The 24,519-nt window shown below is 38.4% G+C and overlaps 1 protein-coding gene across 5 annotated transcripts in view; it reads right to left on the bottom strand.

Annotated features, from left to right (window-relative positions):
- Positions 1-210: 210 nt before the first annotated feature.
- FMO5 (flavin containing dimethylaniline monoxygenase 5) overlaps positions 211-24,519 on the bottom strand; it is a 254,114-nt gene continuing 229,805 nt past the window's right edge. For all 5 annotated transcript variants that reach the window (XM_082367579.1, XM_082367581.1, XM_082367577.1 and 2 more), the window contains 5 exons: positions 24,000-24,142; positions 21,021-21,220; positions 17,499-17,851; positions 11,780-11,852; positions 211-10,204 (listed from right to left, as the gene is read on the bottom strand). In XM_082367579.1, coding sequence (XP_082223705.1) covers positions 9,859-10,204; positions 11,780-11,852; positions 17,499-17,851; positions 21,021-21,220; positions 24,000-24,142 — 1,115 coding nt within the window. In that variant the 3' untranslated portion in view covers positions 211-9,858. The remainder of the gene's footprint in view (positions 10,205-11,779; positions 11,853-17,498; positions 17,852-21,020; positions 21,221-23,999; positions 24,143-24,519) is intronic.

Raw genomic sequence — 24,519 nt, 5'->3', positions numbered from 1 at the left:
ATACAACCTTTTAATATAATTACAAAAGTAAGATGTGGTAAATTGATGATTAATACACATTCATCAGTAACTAGGGCTTTGTATCTTGAGTTGTTTTGAGTTCACTTTCCTATTCACATCTTACTTTTACCTTGGTTTAGAATTTAACCAATGATTTTTTTTTTTTTGGTAACTTTTCATATTATAAGGAAACTGAGAGAGTCAATGAGCTTAGAATTACATGCTTTTTATTTAAAGAGGAGACTGGGGTACTTATTGCTGATAACTAGGAATTACATTATCAAAGGACTTTAATTCAACAGACTTCCATGCTGAAAAAGACAAATTTATATGTTGAAAGAAGGAAATGGAAAAGAAGTGGCTTTCAATTTAATTTTGAACTAGAATAGTCTGCAGATTAAAAGATACTAGGTCCATTTTAATAGAGGGTAAATCCCCAGTATCATAAAGATTATGGAAGAAAAAAGACCTTCCAATTCTCAAAAAGCATGTGCACAGGCAAAATTAGGCGACATATCAGGGAATTGTACAAATAGTTATATGATTAGGAGGAAGTTGTAGTCTCACGTTTCTGGTTCTCTTATTTACTGTACATTGGGAAAGATAATGATTTCTAATGTTGTTCTTTCAGTTGTTCGAATTTATTCTTGGGTAAGCAATAGGTAGCAATCCCAAATGTATTACACCACAGTTTATTTATTAACACACTTGGCTGGTACATCCAGTTCCTTTCTTCATGAAATTAGGTGTGCCGGACATCTAACACTTAGTTAACTACTCTGACAGACAAGAACAGAGCAAAACTTCTAGGGAAGAGAAAACAGAATCAACAGCAGCACTTGGACATAAACTGGAGTCCTTGGTTTCATTTCATTTGCTTTGTCTTTCATAACTACAGTGTGCGACACAAGAAGAACTATTATAAGCAGAATACCCCTATATTTAGTTGTTATCAATCCTAATTTATTACATAACTGACCTCTTTGAATACTTATTACTTAGACTCTCTGTGTGGGAGGGTGAGGAAGGGAGAAAGTAGGAGTTGGGGGAAGAAAATCCAATCACATTTGTAGGCTACACCACAGCAGTTGATGACTACTTATCATAGTTCCTAAGATAAAGTCTTGTATCCTATTACAGGAGCTAAGAGATCAAAAAAGACTGGACATCTCATTTAAAATCCCAATTTTTCCAGCCAAGTTGAACCTGCTGGTAGCTGCTAGATTGTTAAAATGATCCATGAGCCTAGGAAGTTGGAGGTAGTTTCTTCATTGAGAAAATAGAGATGTGTTGCTTAGAGGAAAAGAGTGAAAATGACCAGGTATCAGACACACTAGTGAACAGCTAGTGAAACAAAATGTTTAAGTATCTATATATATTATCTTAGATATATACAACTGTTATAAGACCATTATTTCTCTTATCTCTGAGGAAAAATACATTTAGTTACAATATTAAAAACAAATTAAAGATTAAAAGTCTAGTAGAAAACCAAATCCTGTCAGAAGCACAGTTACATGGAATCTCCCATTTGTTATGTAGATATTGGCTTATGCTCCCCACCATAATATTTGATAAATGACAGCAAACATTTATTAAGCACCTACCACAAGGGTGGAGTCAAGATGGCGGACTAGGAGGACGTGGAATTTGCATCTCCGCATAACTAGGGCACCCACCAGACACTGGTGGGGGACCACAGACAACTATGGGGAATGGGAGGAACCCCCAGTGATGGGGTAGGATGTGGGGCTTGGGGGGGGAGTGAGGGAGGAGGAGAAGTGGAGGTGGGACAGGACTGGTGCCCCTGAGGAGCGGCTGAGGGAGGGACGGGATCCCATGCCCAAAGGGGGAAATTGGGGGACCATTGGAAGGGCAGAGGATCAAAAGGGAGCATGCCCAAGTTCCCCCTGCCCTCTTGGGCCTCTGGGAGCCTGCTGAGATCCCGGGCCTGATCCTCTGCCCACCGAGGCCCCCGCCAGGCATGCGGGTCCTGAGGGAGTGGGAAGGAGGTAAGGGGGAGCAAAAATAAAGGCTGGACCTACAGGACCAGCACCCCTGAGGGGTGTCTGGGGGAGGGGAGGAGTTCCTACTCCCAGTGGGACCAACCCATGGTTAAGGGGACGGCAGTTGGGGGGACACCCTAGAGGGTGGCGTGGAGGAATGGAAGGGAACGTGGCCAGCGCTTTCCCTGTCCACTTAGGCACCAGGGAGCCTGTTGGGCTCCCAGGCCTAATCCTCTTACTTCGGAGCCTCCTTCCGGCCCCTACACCCCACCCAGGGACCTACCTCTACACTCGGAGACCCCCTCTGAGAGCCCCTCCAACCGCACTGGGCCTAAACCCCACCCACACACCCTCACCCAGGGCCTTACCTCCAAACTCCGGAACTCCGCACTCCAGACACCCCCCTTTGGAAGTGCTGCCTCTCCCCTTCTGCGCAGACCCTAAGCAAAGCCCCTGCCCCACGTTTGAATGGAGCCCGCCTAGGCCCCGCCCCCAAGGCCTTTTCCAGCTGCATGGGTCCTGAGCCTAGGCCCTGCCCCACACCCAAAAGTCACCCATCTCTCGCCTAGTTTCCCCGCCCACCCTAAAGCCCACCACTGCCTAATTTCCACCCGCACCTAAACTCTGTGCCCCATAGCCAAGGCTTTTTTTTTTTTTCTCTTTTTCCTCTTTTAGATTGAGGTTCTGTTTTACCTTGATTCATTCTTGTTGATTCATGTATACTTTTATTTTTTCTAATAAATCTTTTATTTAGTTTAATTTTATTCTTTATACTTTGTTATTGTTCTGCTCCTTTTGGCTTGTTCCCCCCTTTTTCTTTCCCTTTCTTTTTTCTGTTGTGGTTTTGTTTTATCTTGTTGCAGTTGTTTCAATTATATTTTTATTTTTCCTAATATATTTTTTATCTTTCTCATTTTATTTTGTTTTTTATTCTTTGTTCTTGTACTGCTCCTTTTTTTTTTTTCTTTTTTTTTTCTGCTGCGCCATGTGGCTTGCGGGATCTTGGTTCCCAGGCCGGAAGTCAGGACTGACCTCCTGTGGTGGGAGTTCTGTGTCCAAACCACTGGACTAAGAGAGAACCTCAGACCCTAGAGAATATTAATTGGAGTGAGGCCTCCCGGAAGTCCTCATCTCGGCACCAAGACCCGGCTCTATCCACCTGCCCACAAACTCCAGTGCTGGATGCCTCAGGCCAAACAACCAGTAACACAGGAATACAGCCTCACCCATCAAATAAAAAAAAAACAAACACACAAAAAATGTGTTACAGACGAAGGAGCAAGGTGAAAACTTACAAGAACAAATAAATGATGTAATAGGCAACCTACCTGAAAAAGAATTCAGAGTAATGATAGTAAAGATGATCCAGAATCTCGGAAACAGAATGGAGAAAATACAAGAAACATTTAACAAGTATCTAGAAGAACTAAACAGCAAACAAACAGTGATGAACAACACAGTAACTGAAATTAAAAATCCTCTAGAAGGAATCAGTAGCAGAATAACTGAGTCAGAAGAATGGATAAGTGAGCTGGAGATAAAATAGTGGAAATAACTGCCAGGGAGCAGAATAAAGAAAAAAGAATGAAAAGAATTGAGCACAGTCCCAGAGACCTCTGGGACAACATTAAACGCACCAACATTCAAATTATAGGGGTCTCAGAAGAAGAGAAAAAGAAAGGGTCTGAGAAAATATTTGAAGAGATCATAGTCGAAAACGTCCCTAATATGGGAAAGGAAATAGTCAATCAAGTCCAGGAAGCACAGAGAGTCCCATACAGGATAAACCCAAAGAGAAACATGCTGAAACATACATTAATCAAACTATCAAAAATTAAATACAAATAAAAAATTTAAAAGCAGTAAGGGAAAAGCAACAAATGACATACAAGGGAATCCCCACAAGGTTAACAGTTGATCTTTCAGCAGAAACTCTGCAAGCCACAAGGGAGTGGCAGGACATATCTAGACTGATGAAAGGGGAACACCAACAACCAAGATTACCTGGCAAGGATCTCATTCAGATTTGATGGAGAAATCGAAAGCTTTACAGACAAGCAAAAGCTAAGGGAATTCAGCACCACCAAACCAGCTTTACAACAAAATGCTAAAGGAACTTCTCTAAGTGGGAAACACTAGAGAAGAAAAAGACCCACAAAAACAAACCCAAATCAATTAAGAAAATGGTAATAGGAACATACATATTGATAATAACCTTGAATGTAAATGGATTAAATGCTCCAACCAAAAGACACAGACTGGCTGAATGGATACAAAAACAAGACCCTTATATATGTTGTCTACAAGAAACCCACTTCAGACCTAGGGATACATATAGAGTCAAAGTGAGGGGATGGAAAAAGATATTCCATGCCAATGGAAATCACAAGAAAGCTGGATTATAGAGAAATGGAAATAAAAACAAAAATAAACAAATGGGACCTAATGAAACGTAAAAGCTTTTGCACAGCAAAGGAAACCATAAACAAGACCAAAAGACAACCCTCAGAATGGGAGAAAATATTTGCAAATGAAGCAACTGACAAAGGATTAATCTCCAAAATTTACAAGCAGCTCATGCAGCTCAATAACAAAAAAACAAACAACCCAATCCTAAAATGGGCAGAAGACCTAAATAGACATTTCTCCAAAGAAGATATACAGATTGCCAACAAACACATGAAAGAATGCTCAACATCATTAATCATTAGAGAAATGCAAATCAAAACTACAATGAGATATCTCACACCGGTCAGAATGGCCATCATCAAAAAATCTAGAAACAATAAATGCTGGAGAGGGTGTGGAGAAAAGGGAACCCTCTTGCACTGTTGGTGGGAATGTAAATTGATACACTCACTATGGAGAACAGTATGGAGGTTCCTTTATAAAACTAAAAATAGAACTACCATATGACCCAGCAATCCCACTACTGGGCATATACCCTGGGAAAACCATAATTCAAAAAGAGTCATGTACCAAAATGTTCATTGCAGCTCTATTTACAATAGCCAGGACATGGAAGCAGCCTAAGTGTCCATCATCAAATGAATGGATAAAGAAGATGTGGCACATATATACAATGGAATATTACTCAGCCATAAAAAGAAACGAAATTGAGTTATTTGTAGTGAGGTGGATGGAGTTAGAGTGTGTCATACAGAGTGAAGTAAGTCAGAAAGAGAAAAACAAATACAGTATGCTAACACATATATATGGAATCTAAGGGGAAAAAAAAAGGTCATGAAGAACCTAGTGGTAAGACGGGAATAAAGACACAGACCTACTACAGAATGGACTTGAGGATATGGGGAGGGGGAAGGGTAAACTGTGACAAAGTGAGAGAGTGGCATGGACATATATACACTACCAAATGTAAAATAGCTAGTGGGAAGCAACCTCATAGCACAGGGAGATCAGCTCGGTGCTTTGTGACCACCTAGAGGGGTGGGATGGGGAGGATGGGAGGGAGAGAGATGCAAGAGGGAAGAGATATGGGAACATATGTATATGTATAACTGATTCACTTTGTTATAAAGCAGAAACACACCATTGTAAAGCAATTATACTCCAATAAAGATGTTAAAAAAAAAGCTGAATTAGCAATACTCATATCAAATAAAATAGTCTTTAAAATAAAGACTGTTACAAGAGATAAGAAAGGACACTACATAATGATCAAGGGATCAATCCAAGAAGAAAACATAACAACTATAAATATTTATGCACCCAACATAGGAACACCTCAATACATAAGGCAAATGCTAACAGCCATAAAAGGAGAAATCAACAGTAACACAATAGTAGTGGGGGACTTTAACACCCCACTTACACCAATAGACAGATCATCCAGAGAGTAAATAAATAGGGAAACACAAGCTTTAAAAGACACAATAGACCAGATAGACCTAATTGGTATTTTTAGGACATTGCACCTGAAAGCGGAAAAACACACTTTCTTGTGAAGTGCACATGGAACACTCTCCAGAATAGATCACATCCTGGGTCACAAATCAAGCCTTGGAAAATTTAAGAAAGCTGAAATCGTATCAAGCATCTTTTCCAACCACAACGCTATGAGATTAGAAATCAATTTCAGGAAAAAAACAGTAAAAGACACAAACACATGGAGGCTAAACAGTGCCCTGCTAAATAACCAAGGGATCACTGAAGAAATCAAAGAAGAAATCAAAAAATACCTAGGAACAAATGACAACAAAAACACAATGATCCAAAACCTATGGGACGCAGCTAAAGAAGTTTTAAGAGGGAAGTTTATAGCAATTCAAGCTCACCTCAAGAAACAAGAAAAATCTCAAACAATATAACCTTACACCTAAAGCAACTAGAAGAAGAACAAAGAAAACCCAAAGGTAGTAGAAGGAAAGAAATCATAATCAGAGCAGAAATAAATGAAATAGAAATAAAGAAAGTAGCAAAGATCAATAAAACTAAAAGCTGGCTCCTTGAGAAGATAAACAGAATTGATAAACCTTTAGCCAGACTCACCAAGCAAAAAAGGGAGAGGACTCAAATCAATAAAATTAGAAATGAAAAGAAGAGATTACAAGTGGCACTGCAGAAATACAAAAGATTATAAGAGACTACTACAAGCAACCCTATACCAATAAAATGGACAACCTGGAAGAAATGGACAAATTCCTGGAAAAGTACAACTTTTCAAGATTGAACCAGGAAGAATTAGAAAATACAAACAGACCAATCACAGGTAATGAAATTGAAACTGTAATTAAAAATCTTCCAACAAACAAAAGTCTAGGACCAGATGGCTTCACAGGCGAATTCTATCAAACATTTAGAGAAGAGTTAACACCTATCCTTCTCAAACTCTTCCAAAAAATTGTGGAGGGAAGAACATTCCCAAACTTGTTTTACGAGGGCCACCATCACCCTGTTACCAAAACCAAACAAAGATATTACAAAAAAAGAAAATTATAGACCAGTATCACTGATGAACATAGACACAAAAATCCTCAAGAAAATACTAGCAAACAGAATCCAGCAACACATTAAAAGGATCATACACCATGATCAAGTGGGATTTATCCCAGCGATGCAAGGATTCTTCAATATATGCAAAACAATGTGATACACCATATTAACAAATTAAAGAATAAAAATCATATGATCATCTCAATAGATGCAGAAAAAGCTTTTGGCAGAATTCAACACCCATTTATGATAAAAACTCCAGAAAGTGGGCATAGAGGGAACCTACCTCAACATAATAAAAGCCATATATGACAAACCCACTGCAAACATCATTCTCAATGGTGAAAAACTGAAAGCATTTCCTCTAAGATCAGGAACAAGAGAAGGCTGTCCACTCTTGCCACTATTATTCAACATAGCATTGGAAGTCCTAGCTGCAGCAATCAGAGAAGAAAAAGAAATAAAAGGGATACAAATTGGAAAAGACCTAAAACTGACTTTGCCAACGATATGGTACTATACATAGAAAATGCTAAAGATCCCACCAGAAAACTACCAGAACTAGTCAGTGAATTTGGTAAGGTTGCAGGATACAAAATTAACGCACAGAAATCTCTTGCATTCCTATACAGTAACAACGAAAGATCAGAAAGAGAAATTAAGGAAACAATCCCATTTACCATCACAACAACAACAACAACAAAATACCTAGGAGTAAACCTACCTGAAGAGGCAAAAGACCTGTACTCAGAAAACTATAAAACACTGATGAAAGAAATCAAAGATAACATAAACAGTTGAGCAGGTATACCTTGGTCCTGGATTGGAAGAATCAATACTGTGAAAATGACTATACTACCCAAAGCAATCTACAGATTCAATGCAATCCCTATCAAATTACCAGTGGCATTTTTCACAGAACTAGAACAAGAAATTTTACAATTTGTATGGAAACACAAAAGACCCCAAATAGACAAAGCAATCTTGAGAAAGAAAAATGGAGCTGGAGGAATCAGGTTCCTTGACTTCAGACTATACTCCAAGGCTACAGTAATCAAGACAGTATGGTACTGGCACAAAAACAGAAATATAGATCAATGGAACAGGATAGAAAGCTCAGAGATAAACCCACACACATAGGGTCACCTTATCTTTGACAAAGGAGGCAAGAATGTACAGTGGAGAAAAGACAGCCTCTTCAATAAGTGGTGCTGGGAAAACTGGACAGCTACATGTGAAAGAATTAAATTAGAACACATCCTAACTACAGACACAAAAATAACCTCAAAATGGATTAAAGACCTAAATGTAAGGCCCAGACACTATAAAACTCTTAGAGGAAAACATAGCCAGAACACTCTATAAGATAAATCACAGCAAGATCCTTTTTGACCCACCTCCTAGAATAAGGTAATTAAAAACAGGAATAAACAACTGAGATGTAATGAAACGTAAAAGCTTTTGCACAGCGAAGGAAACCATAAACAAGACCAAAAGACAACCCTCAGAATGGGAGAAAATATTTGCAAATGAAGCAACTGACAAAGGATTAATCTCCAAAATATACAATCAGCTCATGCAACTCAATAACACAAAAACAAACAACCCAATCCAAAAATGGGCAGAAGACCTAAATAGATATTTCTCCAAAGAAGACATACAGATGGCCAAGAGGCACATGAAGAGATGCTCAACATCACCAATTATTAGAGACATGCAACTCAAAACTACAATGAGGTATTACCTCACACCCATTAGAATGGGCATCATCAGAAAATCTACAAACAATAAATGCTGGAGAGGGTGTGGAGGAAAGGGAACCCTCTTGCACTGTTGGTGGGAATGTAAATTGATACAGCCACTATGGAGAACAGTATGGAGGTTCCTTAAAAAACTAAAAATAGAACTACCATATGACCCAGCAGTCCCACTACTGGGCATATACCCTGAGAAAACCATAATTCAAATAGAGTCACGTACCACAATGTTCATTGCAGCACTATTTACAATAGCCAGGACATGGAAGCAACCTACGTGTCCATCAACAGATGAATGGATAAAGAAGATGTGGCACATATATACAATGGAATATTACTCAGCCATAAAAAGGAACGAAATTGAGTTATTTGTGCTGAGGTGCATGGACCTAGAATCTGTCATACAGAATGAAGTAAGTTAGAAAGAGAAAAATACCGTATGTTAACGCATATATATGGGATTTAAAGGAGCGGTACTGATGAACCTAGTGGCAGAGCAGGAATAAAGATGCAGACATAGAGAACTGACTTGAGGACACCGTGGGGAAGGGGAAGCTGGGATGAAGTGAGAGAGCAGCATTGACATATATACACTACCAAATGTAAAATGGATGGCTAGTGGGAAGCTGCTGCATAGCATAGGGAGATCAGCTCGGAGCTTTGTGAAGAGGTAGAGGGATGGGATAGGGAAGGTGGGAGCGAGGCTCAAGAGGGAGGGAATATGGGGATATATGTATACATATAGCTGAATCACTTTGTTGTATAGCAGAAATGAACACAATATTGTAAAGCCTTTATACTCCAATAAAGATGTGAAAAAAAGAAAAGAAAGCACCTACCACGTGTCAGGAACTCTGCTAAGGACAAAACAAAGATGACTAAAAGAGTATCTGAGCTCACAGTCCAGGAATGACTGAAAGGAAAAAGTGATGGGTCATAAGAGTAAGGGAGGTAAGTCAGTACAAATGAAAAGCTGAGATTTCACTGTAGGGAAAAGAGGAAAAAGGATTAATGCTTTGGAAAGAGAAATAAAATTAGATTTCTCAGCAATGTGAAGCTGAGAGTTGTTCAATCTTGTCAGGTTCTGAAGGCATCTCCAGATCCAGCTTTCAAAGAAAACTGGGACAATGACAATGGAACAGCTAAAAATAGGTCATAATTATAGCAAAGAAAGCCACAGCCAGCATAAACCTGGCCATTGTTATTGTTGAAGTTGTGGAATTGTTGCTTTCAATTACTCTTGTCATTAGCGGCTTCCTGATACGATCTTCTGTGGTGAAGATAGCTTTTCGAGCTCCATCCCACTTTCCAGGGCCCTGTAGCCGATACTGGATTGGAGTACAGGGTCCCCAAAATAACTGTAATGCCAATTTGGGGTCAGTGAAGGCCAGGGACAGTAGATTGGGCCTGACGCCCACCAGATCAGCAAGCTCATCCATGGTATCTATATAGTCTCCCTGAATGGTATGGCGTTGGCTGTCCACATACCTGAAGCAGAGAAGACAGAAGGCATGCCTATTAACAATTCAGTCACTCCATCAATTAGTCAATGCTTTCTATCTGCTCTTGGCTCAATATTGGGCTAGGAGCTGTAGAAAATAGAGAAGAAAGAAAAGACATGTCTCTATTCTTAAGGGCCTTATAATCTACTGAACTAGATAAGATAGATACACATGAAACAGAAGAATGTAAGACTTCACATGAAACAGACAAGAATATAAGACTTATGGTAAATCACGTGGTTTTAGACTGCTAAATAGAAATGTAGAAGTGGGTAGTTAAAATAGAGCTATGATAAGTCCTTGAAGGATGTGGAAGAAATAGATAAGCTGAGAACAAAGAGGAAAGTATTACAAGTCAATATATATAATGTAGAATATATATTGTAGAAGTTTGGCAGTGAAAGGAAGGAGGAAAATAGGAGAGCACCTAGAAAGGGTATCAGGGTTAAGTAAAAACAGTCTTTCTCCTCCTTGCAGAAGGGAGAGTTATGCTGGTATAATCAGTTGAAGAAAACCACATCTTTGGGCATGGGATGATTGTGCCTCTGACTTTTCCACAAAAATTTAGGAACTTCATCTACATCAACTTTGTTCAAATAAAGATCACCAGTGAATAAGCTCAAGTTCTGAAATTCAGATTGCTAAATGTGTCCACCCAAGCACTAAAATACTGGCTGATGGTACCACCTTCCCAGATCCTATAGATTACTCATACTAAGAGCCACTGTGACCTAAGTACGCTGTCACATGACAGCCAGTAAAGTGGCCTCTGCAGATTTGTAAATATGCCTACAGATTTGTAATTTAACCATATCTACCTCTCATTAATTTATCATTGCCCTTCCTCTGGCAGCTCTAATAGCCCTTCATGTAATCCTTGCCAAAATAATATACCAGGTTTTCTCTCCATGTGCTTTTTCCTACTTGAGTTTTCTTTTAGGCCCTAAACGTAGAATTTTCTTAAGCTTTTCTCTCCTTTCCCATCCATATTCAAACCACTTGGTGGTAATTCTCTATTCTATTGTCACAACCTATTATTTCCTTTTCCTTCAAAATATAATCTAAATCCTTAAATGAACACGAGGACAATAAATACAGTACAACATTGCTCTTATTAAGAAGTAAGTTGGGGGACTTCCCTGGTGGCGCAGTGGTTAAGAATCCGCCTGCCAATGCAGGGGTCACAGGTTCGATCCCTGGTCCAGAAAGATCCCACATGCTGTGGAGCAACTAAGCCTGTGTGCCACAACTACTGAGCCCGTGTAACACAACTCCTAAACCCCATGCACCCTAGAGCCCATGCACCACAACTACTGAAGCCCACATGCTCTAGGGCCCACATGCTGCAACTACTGAAGCCCACGTGCCTAGAGCCCATGCTCCGCAACAAGAGAAGCCACCACAATGAGAAGCCCATGCACCGCAAAGAAGAGTAGCCCCCTGCTCTCCAGAACTAGAGAAAGCACATGCACAGGAACGAAGACCCAATGCAGCCAAAAAAAAAAAAAAGAAGAACTAAGTGGGAAAAATTAACCACCTGTCTTCCTGGGAGAACTCTTACCTTTTGCCCATATCCTCTTGAACCTTAGCTATTTCTTTTATCATTTCATTTTGTGAGGGTAATGTCTTTATCCCTAAAGAGAAAAATCAAAATTTTAAGTGTAAAATTACCTCAGTATGAACACTAATCCTATTAACAATTACCATGCTATGGAAAATTCAAAGGAATACAGGCTAGTTTTCTGTAGCAAGGGGGTTACACCTTCACTTGATCACCTTAGCCTACCACCACCAAAATATAATCATATTAACCTCAGTAACTTACTCTTTTCTACTTTGTCTTTGAAAGATATTTCTCCTAATCTGCTTTCCAACCAATACCTGCCTCCTCCCTAACATAGTCTTTCAATTGGGAAATGAAATCTGGACATGAGGAAATGATAAATGGCCTTAAAAGTATATGGAAAATGAGGTACAAAGTAAAAGGAGGGGGGAGGATTGGAAACACCTGTACTTGTACTCTTAATAACAAAGAGGCTTTATACCACAGGGAGAAAGAAGTAAAAGTAAACTCTCAGTCCTATTGTATACCTAAAGTTCCATGGAAGATAAGCCTTACTTTCTAAATTTTTTATTTGGTGAGAGTGAGGGGGAAGGTCAAAGGCAACTCATAATACCCAATCTTAACAAATAAATTTAAGCACTAATGCACAAACAGTTCCAGTAGCAGGAATTTAACACCAAGGACATGGCTAGACAAAGGTAGAATAGTATTTAAGTCGACACAGACAACTCTCAATTTAAATGATTAGCTTTATGCCCGGATTTACAATCACTATGTCATGTAGAAAACTTTAGCCACACCCAACTCTAAAGTGTTACTCCACAAAATTCTGGAACGTGTAATTTTAGAATGGGAATATATCTTACCTAATACAATCCTTCTCTGTACAAATACTCTCAAGAGGTTATCTCATTCCTCCTTAAATATCTCTGGTGATGGGGATCTCATCACCTGAGGAGATGATTTAATTGTTTGGCTGCTCTACTTGCTGGAACATTATTCTTTTCATTGACCCCAGAACCTGGCTCTATGCAACTGGCACTAGTGGACTTAGCTCTGCCTTCTGGGACCAAGGAGTCTAGTATTAACAAATGACAGCCTTTGAACCATTTGAGAACAACTGTCATAACTTCTTTAAGTCTTCCCATTATCAGCCTTAAAGCCTTAACAGTTCCCCATATAACCGGTTTCACGTTCTCTGCCCCACTGTTTGCCTTTCTCTGGGCACACTCTAGTAACTATCCTGGTGTGTCCCTCTTAAAACATGAGACTCAAATTCAACACTCAAGAAATAGCCTTCTGTGTTTTGCCATGTGTTCTTTTCATTTTAGCCTTGGGAATTATTATATACATAAGTCAATGAGGAATCACTGAAATGCTTCATTTGAAGTTAATCACTGGTCTTAAGATGCTCATGAAACACAGTTTGAGAGTTGATTTCCAAATTATTTCTCATAGTACAACCATAATTTTTACTTCTCTTAACTAGAAGCATTATGGAGGAGGAGGTCATTTCTTGCCTGTGAGGCAGCCAATTCATCGAAAAAACAAAACAAAACCCCAACCAAACAAAAAATCACTATAAATTAGATAGGTAGATAGGTAGGAATATATAAAGATGTGTACTGTATCCGATGGTGCAGTTCTTAATTCATTGATACTGTTGTTGCAGTGTTTCCTCATTCAGGCACATGTCATTTTTACCATATGTATCTCCCTCCTTCCTATCTTGCTCCTCCTCTTATATTACTAGTTTACACCAATGGCCATAGCCCCTGAGCAGGTTCTTTTCTCTCTTTCATCTCCAACCTACATTCCATCCAAATCCTTTCAAATTCACCAATGAAATTTCATTCAAATATTTCTCCTCGTATTCCTTTACCTTACTTTAAAGCCCTCATTATGTCTTTCTTCGACATTTGTCACAGGCTCGAAACTGACCTATTTCCCATTTCATTTCCCTCTAATACATCTTCTGAATTACAAATCTGATTTGACTCCCCATCTCCCAGTTAAACCTTCAATTGTTCTCTATTGCCTACATTGAATGTAAACTTCTGGCATGGCACCTAAGGATTTTTCTTGGTTTTGCCTCTATAAATATCTCCAGCTTCATTTTCTTTAATTCCTATAATACTTTATTCTCCAGAATTCTGAACTCCTTGTAGTTCTCAGGACTTGGTTTATTTTGTCATGTTCTCTAACTTTGCATAAATATTACTAATTGTTCTCTTCTCTGTTATGTTCAAGATGGCCTTGTCCTTTTAGTAAAATCTTACTTTTTTACAGTGTATTTGCAGTTGTAGGGAGAATTGGGTACTTGTTCCTTCCTGCTCCCATAGCCAGCTCCTCTACATTGTTATTGGACCCTTGTTTAGGATATAGTAAATATCTGCTGAATGAATGAACACATTAAATGTCTGTTTACTTGTCTACCTTGCTTGACTCTGAGTTCCATAAAGATAGATTTTCTATTTGGTCATATTTGCATCTTCAGCACCTAGCAGAGGGTCTGGCATATACTAAGAGGCCAGTAAATGTTAGCTGAAGAATGTTGTTGAAGAACAGTGTGGAACTGAAGTTCAGAGGTTTCCTAAGGGTTCCAAGACAAGGTTCAAAAGGGGCGAGCCTGAATTATAACTCTGTGGAACTAAGTCTTTCAGTGGGCTCTCAAGCCTAAGGCAGATTGTATTTATGTAATCCTGACTAGTCCCTGCATGTTTAATGTAAAGATAATGTTACAAGAGAAAGGAGGTGTGACTGCCATTCTGCTTTTTCAGTCCAGTCCAGCCTTTTACCATGACTGGAAATTGAGAAGGTAGTTCATAAGCTGAGATCCTCAGATAAGAACTTTCTACTATAGAGTTTAGAAAACCTCCAAAACTAAACTTGCAGACATTGAATAGAGATGTATTAGCTACCTCCCATGTGCTAGGCACTGGTCTAGACTTGGAAGACAAAGGCAAATAAACATGATTCTTTTATTTAAAGAGCTTTCAATATACTACAAAGAGATGGAGGAAATAAACAGGCTTTTTCCACACAAATAACGAGTAAAGGGGAGGAATACCAGGCAGAGAGAACAGCAGAAGCAAAGGCACAGGATACAAGAGTATCTACTGTGTTTGCTGCATAGTGGGTAAGTCATTCAGTGCATCTAGAAGACTGTAGGATGGATGGTAAAGGCCTGCAAAAGATGGGCCTGAGAAAGCAGCCTGTATCCAATTTGTGGAGGAACTTGAATGCCATCCTATGACATAATGCCTCCTTGTGATCCAGAGAATTGGTATCATTTCATACGGTTTGCAAGGGAAGAAAGTTACTAAATGAAAGTAGAACACTTGCAAGGGCTCTTGAGAGGGCTACAAATGAGACAAAAGAAAACTAGATTTCTGTCAAGGCAAGCAAGTGAGTTCAGTGTTCTAGAAAAGGGTGGAATATTTTCTTGACAAGACAATAGTAATTCTAGAGAACAAAGGAAGTAGGGAAATGGGGCTTGGTGGGTAAAGGACAGGCCAGGGAAGAGGACAGGCTGAGTTGGGCAGGTGTGAAAGAATGGTCTTAAAATTGGCACAGTGAAGGTAGAATTCTGGGATGAGAAAGGCAAGGATTTGGTAGGCAGACAATAGAACAAAAAGCTCAGGGTTCCTTTTGGAAATTTGATAAAGTTATAGGGATTCTCTGATGATTCCTTCCTTCCAAGTGTTAAGAAGAAACCTAGAGGGATTAGCACTAACTAAGATTTGCTAGCATAGGAAACTGAACTTTTTGTGCATTTCCCCTAAGATCCCCTAATCCCACAGTCATAATGTGGAATCTTCCAAATACTCATTTTCCCTAATCCTCTCAATGGTTCACTTGGTCCTGGAAAAGAGTCTCATTTTTGTTCAAAGTGTACAAGATGCTGTGGCCTATTTTAAAACAACTTTTTCCTCTTACTTTATTGACCCAATGAAAAGATCCACTTTATATGACTGGAATTAAACCAACTTAACGGGTTACTTGCATTGGATTGCTGGTCCAGTGCTCAAGGAGTACATGATCTACTGGATAGAATTAAAAGGAATTGAAAATGAAAGAACGAAGAATGAAGAATGAAGAAATGAAAGAACTTTGGGACTTCCCTGGTGGTCCAGTGGTTAAGACTCCATGCTTCCACTGCACGGTGCCTGGGTTCGATCCCTGGTTGGGGAACTATGATTCCCACATGCCACATGGCACAGCCAAAAAATTGAAAAAAAAAAAGAAATGAAAGAAATTTGGGGAAATTTGGAAAAGTTTTTTATCTATCAACTCTAACATCATTGCTTCTTTTTTCTCTGCTACCATGAGGATCTTCACTAGGGAAGAAGAATCCGTAATTTCAATAAGAACGTTTTAAAAAAATATTTATTTATTTATTTGGCTGCGCCGGGTCTTAGTCGTGGCACACAAGATCCTCTTTGCAGCATGCATGATCTTTAGTTGAGGCACGTGGGATCTAGTTCCCTGACCAGAGATCAAACCCAGGCTCCCTGCATTGGGGATGCGGAGTCTTAGCCACTAGACAACCAGGGAAGTCCCTCAGCAAGAACTTTGAATATTTTTAATTAAACATTAGTAATGGTAGCAAATTTTATTATAGTAACCATAGAATCAAAGGACTTCTTTGTTAGAAGGAACCTTAAAAGTCATCTGATTTCTCCCTATTCTGAGGCTTGAATCTACTTCATATTGGCCTGGTCAAAGTTTATTTTTAATGTTAAGCTGATACTGTGCAAACTCTCAGAATTTCACTCCTTGCTTCTGGTTCAACCCTTTGAAGTGATACTAAGCAAATATATAAAACCTTCTGCCATGGGGCATCTATTCAGGTATCTGAAGGGAACTCTCATATCTCCCCTAAATCTTATCCTCTCCAGGCCAAACCTCTGCAGCTCCTTTAGTTGTACTTCAAATGGCACATTTTCAAATCCCTTAACCATTCTTGTCTCTCTCCTTTTAATGTACTCCAGTTTCACTTTTAAAATATCTTTGGGTGTGGTCTCGCCAGTTCAGGGAAGAACAGTTGTGAATTCCAGGACATTATAGTTTTTTAATGATGCCAGATATAGTTAAGTCTTTTGGAAGCCACATCATTCTGCTGATTCATATTGAGCCTACTATCTCAAACCCCAAAGTTTTTTCTCATGTTTTCCTAGGCAAAACTTTCTGAAAGAGAGACCATAAAGGGGGGAAAGTAAGACTTTGAGTGGCTGAATCTTCTTCATTCTGGACTAGTCTTTAACCAGCTCTTAATTTTTGTCTGAAATGAAATCACAGCACTTCTATATTTGACTTTCTCTAACTATAATGAAAGAAGATTAAATTCTTTTGCTTCACAAATATGTATCAGTTGTCTAAAATCTAGATGAGTGGATTTTAATCTGGAGTGCACGTTGGAATCACCTGGGGAATATTTTCTCAACAATCTTATGTCAGCCCCACCCGAGACATTAAATAAACACCACCAGGCAAAACATGCCTATTTTCAGAAAACTTTCTAGTAGATTCTGCTATATGTCCATGGTTATAAATTACTACTTTATATTCCCTCAAAAATTAATTTTTGAGCACTAATTTTGTGCCAGGCACTGTTACAATCATACATACTGTCTCAGCTATTTATAAGCAAGAACATAAACATAATTAAACAAGCCACTAAGTAATTAGGTAGTCATCTTGCATGGTCACTTACCTTTAAATACTTGAGTGACCCAGCGTCCTTGGAGCTCTGAAATGGGCATAATGGCACCCAAGGGCTGGATCAAGCCTATGATTGCAAGAGTTGGCTTTTCTAGGTTAGGAGGGAAGACCTTCTTATACAGAGATATCTTGTTTTTGACTACTTTGACAGAATCTTCAAGAAAAGGAAAGGCAAAGCTATAGCCTGTAGCAAAGATAACAGCATCAATGTCATCTTCCCTGGAGCCATCCTCAAATATGGCCGCTGTCTCTGTGAATTCCTTCACGTTTGATTTCACCTTCACCAAGCCAGAAATTATACAATTTGGCAGAAAGTCATTTACCGTTGGATGCTGACTCAGAGCTCTGTGAATGACGATAAAGAAGGAGAAATCAAGAGAGATCATGAGAGGGAACGATCATTACCATGTAAGTAAAATTCTATTTTGATTGAGGTGGTTAATCAATATGCTAGTAGTCTCCCTTTATTCATGAAATTTGGGAAAGGTCTAATGTATACCAGCTTGATAAAGATAAGGATCTCAGAGTATAAGTTGGACCCTGGATGACATTTAAAGAGAAGATGTTGGAGAAGTGAGGGAAGAATTATTTTATTTGATGAGTACGTGCATGGCTTCTCAAGGACTAATAATGCTCTCAGTGATATGATAAGGCCACAGTCTAGTAGCTTCTATCCATATATCAAGAAATCTGCAGAACTGGACTATCAACATTCTGTTGAGTCTCTTTTCCTCTTCAAAGGCCCAAGAGCTAGGCTTGGACCATCATTTTCCAAAAGGTGTAATAAATTACACGCATATAGTGACTTACAGTTATAAATTGATTTTACATACATTAACGTATTTGAGTCTCACGCAAACCCAACGAAGGAGGCAGGACAGTTGTCATTATCCAGGTCTTATAGATGAGGAAACTGAGGCCTAAAGAAGTTAAGTGGCTTGCCCAAGGTCACACAGCCTAGGATTTTAGGATTTATATCAAATGGTTTTTTATGAACTCCCTTGAGATACTCTAGGCATGGTAAGTAGTGTTTCCTCGAAATAACATAGGATAAGGTGCAGAATCTTGGACCTTTCTAAAAGCAGTGTGAATACTTGGATCCTGTGTTAACAGACTCTGAGAATCCTCAGCCCATCATGTTCAGACAGAGCTGGCCTCTTCTTAGGAACAACATATGTTTAAACAGTATTACTTGTTTGCTGCATTTAGTAATTCTTTGACTCAAACCTTTAGGTACAGATTCTGTTCTCATTCCAACCTCATCATTTCATCTTTCTCTCCAAACTTACTCCTGTTCACTAACAGTACCACCATCCACATTGTTGCCCAAGCCACAAAACTGTGAGTCTTACATCTGGTCACCAAGGCCACCCTTTCTCCTCTTAACATCCCCAGAATAGTTTTACTTATTCTGTTTCACCTGGGCCATTACAGCTGTCTTTTAGGGCCTCCTGCTCCATCCCCTTTCAATCTATCTTCTACATCATTTTTGGAGTGATTGTTCCAAAATATATTTATTATTATGTCACTCACTTGCTTAAAATCTTTCAATGACTATGGGCTGTCTTCATTCTAAACTTTTTGTTTAGCAGAGCATACAAACATTTTCATGTATCTGCCCAGTGAACAAGGAGATGTACTCAGTTACTCTTCCATCTTCGCCTATAGTCCAGCCAAACCAAACTATGTGCAGCCTCAGAGCATTATGTATTTTTTGCTATTCCAAGACCTTGTATTTATAATTAGAATGCTACTTCCTTACCCTGTTTGTTTGACTATGTCTTATTATTCCATAAAGCCTCAATTTATTTTGTGATCACCAAAGTTATGGATGCTACAGTTTCCATAATTGGGTGAAATAAATGGCTGAAAGGTTGGGGAACACAGTCTCAAAGTATCACCCCACTGGTTAGTTTGAAAGGAAAAAAAATCTTTACAAAAGAGAAACCTGGTAGACCACCTAATCCAAGTTGACAAATTTTACATCATTAATATGCAATAAACTGCTATCATATGGCTCCTGATGTGATCCACCAAGAAGGCACAACATAACCTATGAATATTCACACCAAAATTGTTTAACCTAAATATAATAGAGGAAGAACAACTATGAAAGTCCAAATTTAGAGACTTTCTGCAAAACAAATGTCTTGAATTCTTAAAAAAAACAAAAATCCATGTCAAGAAAATGGAGATTTATTTCAGATTAAGAGAGATTAAAGAGATATGACAAGTAAATACAATGGTGTAATACCTTACAGGACCCTGGACTTAAAACTCTAAAAGCTACAGGTAATTCCCTGGCATTCCAGTTGTTAGGACTCCAAACTTTAAGCAATGCAGTGTGGCCAAAAAAATAAATAAATAAGCTACAAATATTATTGAAACAATTTGGAAAATGTGAATATGCATTATATTAGATAATGGCATTTTATCAATGTTAAATTTACTAAGTGTGATAATTATGTTTATGTAGAAGGATGCCCTTTTTCTTAGGCAATATATGCTAAAGAATGTAGGGTAAAGTGTCGTATTGACTGCAGCTTACTCTCAAATGTTTCAGAAAAAAATTATGAATATATGTATGTATATATGGATGCTATATATGTATGGATCTGTCTATCTCCAGAGAGAGGGAGAGGGAAAAAGCAAATATAGTAAACTGTGAATAATAGGTGAATCTAAGTGAAGGGTATATGGGTGCTCATTGTACTTACTACTTTATAGCAAGTAAATCTAAACATTAAAAAATTTAAAAGCTGGAGGGGAAAACAGCATTAAAATCAGCTTCTAGAAATGCTGTCACAGTCTACCTTCTAGGCTGTGTGAGAACTCCCATCCTTCTTACTCTCATAGCACTCCATGCATTTCTTTATCATAGTCTATTGTTTGTCTTCTTGTTAGAGTATTAAAGGAAATATCCATTTCTCGAGTCTGTCATTTATTACTTGTGTGATCTTGGGCAAATTAGTTTCTCTAAGTGTCAGTTTTTATATCTGCAAAATGGAGATCAAAATAGTACCCACCTATAGCACTGTTGTGAGGATTAAATGAGATAATGCGTGTAACTCATTTAAAACCATGCTTGTCTTATATTAAGTCCTCAAAAAGGTACGGTGTTATTATTAGTATTACTATTACTATTAGGTCTTTAGTCTCAGTATTCTCATGCCAGTGTAATGCTTGGCTCATAACAGATGCTCAGTTGTTTGTTGGATGAATGAATGAATGATACATTGCCTGCTACTACCATTTTGTTGTTGCTATTGGGCATCATGTAAAAAGAACTGGTACCTCGGGGAATGATAAAATGGTTAATGCCAAGGAGAATTATAGCCTGAAAATTATAGACCAGTAGATCTTGGACTTCTGTGGGGGAAAGGTAGAAATCTAATCTCAGATTCTGTGGATTTGCTTAAAGTACAGATAGAGGTAGCTATACTATTAGCCTATGTGAACAGTCCTTATTCTTTGCCTTGGCTGTTACTGCCCACCTCCCAGCCTGGGAACATACCTGTGTTTAGGCTTCAGGCCAAATATTTCATGATCAAACCTTTGGTTCATCTTTTTTTCCAAAAATATATTTGCTAATGATTGACCACAAATCTTCTTCATAAAATATTGAAATCGAGAAGAGTATAACACATCAAAAGGATATCCATAGTCTCCGACACGATTGAAGATCCAAGCCCCTCTTCTGGTGCTGAGGAAAACCTGAGGCATGGGGAAAAAATGTTTGTTTTTGCCATTCTCTGACTCATTTCTCTGAAGGAATGGGAACCCATTTTCTTCAAGATGAATTTCAAACTGATTAGTCTGGCTTTTTATTCCCTGCCAATATATATAGATTTAAATTTCCTGCCATTTTCTTCTCAAACACTAAGCTTACAATTAAATTGGTGTAGTCACTGACCAAGACTATGTCTTGCTCTGAACTACCAGTGCATTTCTGTTTAATGTCATTATGCCTCCCTGAAAAGCCCCCTATCCCCTTCATTCTCCAAAGCCTATTCATTTTTAAGATCCAGATCAAGTCTCCCTCCTCCATGAAGACACTACTGACCGTTCTGGCTGATAATTTTCTCCCCATCTTCTGAACTTCTCTAGCACTTGTCACCTGTCCAACTCATTTAAAATCATGGAACAGTAAAGCTGAAAGCAACTGGACATCATTTGATCTGAAATCTTCTGTCTTTTTTTTTTTGCCTTTGACATTGTTTGCAGTAATAGAAAAAACTTATCATTTATATTGATATTTAATATTATATATTCTTATCTTTTATCTTTCCAAATGTGTTTTCTTCAAGGTGGGAGGTAGAGCATATACACCCTTTAGTCCCCAGCCTATCATCAGCATCACTTCCTTTTATTGAGGATTGTAAACTGTCAGTCACTGTACTAGGTCCTTTATCTATATTTTTATTTGATCAATACAACAACCTCTTGAGGTAGGTATTGTTATGTCCATTTTATGGATGAGAAGCATGGAGAGGACGAATAACTTGCCTGAGATCATATAGCTACTAAATGGTAGAGCTGAATTTCCAACCTAAGTCTAACTGACTCCAAAGCCTGTCCTTAAGTAATGTTTCATTGATGATTTAAGGGAAAAACTGAAGATTGCAAGTAGAACCACAGGGAGCTGGTCCGTCTTTCTGTGTTATCTGCTGGCTAAAGTCCACTTAATAAAAGTTTGGTATTCAACTACCTGGCAAAAGCATCACTTTCTCTATATTATAAAACTCGCTGGAGATAGTTTCCAGGGTTGTAAGCTATATAAGACCATTGTTTTATGGTCTTTTGTCTAAGCCCTCATGTTAAAAGGTGACCTGTCTACAGAGGGATAATCATGTACTTCATAAATATATTCTCACCGATGGTGACCTTAACTGCTATCATAAATAAGCACTTTTACGTGTCACCATTGAAAGAGCCTGTGTGTAGTCTTAGAAATCAAATGGTTTTGTGTGCAGTGTGTATAACTTTTTTAGTATCGGTTACGAGTAATGTAAATGCTCAGAGCTTCAGTTAAAAAGTTATCTATGTATAAAATAGTGGCAATAATACATAGGTCACAAAGCTTTCTCAGACACAACCACCTTACCTCCACCCGCTCTTGCTGCCTTGTTCTTTGGCAATTTACAATTCCTCAGTGCTTGTAAGGCCCAGCTCCTCTATAACTGACCATTTAACAAGCCAACGGTATTAAAGAAAGCTCATGCCTTCGGTCCCCACCACATACCTTGTACATTCTTTTATCATAGCACCCACATATATTTTTACCCTTTATTGTTTATATACCTATTTCCTAATAAATGCTTGTTGAATTAATTCATGGAGTAATATATGAAATCAGTTTTGTGGGGATAGATGGGGATAGACCTGAGAAGAAGTGTTATTGAATGGAATTTGTGGGTAAAGTTCATTTCACAAAGTTGTGGCATTAAACTTCTATTTGAGGTGGGATAGGGAGGGCGGGAGGGAGGGAGATGTAAGACGGAAGAGATATGGGGATATATGTATATGTATAGCTGGTTCACTTTGTTATACAGCAGAAACTAACACACCATTGTAAAGCAATTATACTCCAATAAAGATGTTAAAAAAATAAATAAATAAAAATAAAGTAAATGCCAACCCTAAAAAAAAATAATAATAATAATAATTTAAAAACAATTTGTGGAGAAGCACAGCTTAATTAAAATTACTGAAGAACAGCCAGACATTTACTTATTGCCAACAAAGTTACAATTCAATAAAGATGTAAATAACAAAATATATCAATGATGTCTTTTTCTAGGAATTTATAATTAAGATACTTTTTTCCCAGTTCAAAAGCTATGATACAAAAAACAGAACAAACAAACCAAAAAACCTCAAGGTCATAGAAATTGCTTCAGAGTGAATGTTATTCTGTGTTACCTAATGGTATGCAAAGGCTGGGGAGAGCTGCTTGCATGTGCTACAGTGTGGATGCTTTTCATACTGATAACCATGTTGTCTGTAGAAGGATTAGACTTCTTTTTTCCATTCGGGGAGTGATGAAGAGTGAAGAGGAAAATTCCCCCACCATCTTATGAGTGAAAAGCTTTCAATGACTGAGTACACTTTCCTTCAGATAAGAGCATAGCACTTCTGCTGGCCAACAGGTGATCCACACTCCAAATGCTGCATTCTAACAAGCTCTCCCAGCAGTCACTTGGTCTTCTTCAGAGCCAGAGGCACATTCTGAAGAGACAGCTGAGTGAGGTTATGAGCACAGTCTGTGGTCATGACCAAATTCCTTAGTGTGAGGCCAAATGAATGATGAGACTCTAATTTGTAACCTTGGCTCCATCACATCATCAATCATAATGTTGCCAACTGAGGCAGTGAAACCAAGCCCTGCATTTGCCATTGGCACTGATGGGCTGTGTGCAGGTATCCATACACTCTGCTGGGTCCACCTGCAGCTTCCTTGGTGAAGCAAAGTAAATAATTTACTAATTCAAACCTGCTTGGCTGTATGGCTAACTTCCACAGCCAGATCGCCTCCAGAATTCCCAATGCCAATTATAATGACTCTCTTTCCAGTGAAACTCTCTGAATTCTTATAATCTCGACTATGGAAGTATTGTCCTTTGAACTTCTCAATTCCTGCAAGAGAAGGGAAAATAATTATTGGGTGATGGTTTATCTGATATCATTTGTTAAATCATTCATTTTTTTGCAGTGTGTAGAGTTTATGCATATATTCTCTGTATGTTCTGCTTTTACTCAGGTGCACTCTTACCTTTCTGAATATTTTGCCTGTTTCCTTTTCCCATAGCCTAAGAGTGGAACCTTGTGATTTCCTTATCATAAGTAGTCTGCTTAACTCAGGATCTGTTAGTATTTTGGACCTGTGGACTCACAAATCCAAACTGCTTCAGAAAATCTCCATTCGCTTTTGTCTTTTCATCCTGTTTATTTTTTTTTAATTGAAGTATAGTTGACATAATATTATATCAGTTTTTGATGTACAACATAGTAAC

Source organism: Balaenoptera borealis (assembly GCF_965194805.1).
Source record: "Balaenoptera borealis genome assembly, chromosome: 1".
Taxonomy (NCBI): domain Eukaryota; kingdom Metazoa; phylum Chordata; class Mammalia; order Artiodactyla; family Balaenopteridae; genus Balaenoptera; species Balaenoptera borealis.
This window is presented reverse-complemented; position numbering and strand designations above follow the sequence as displayed.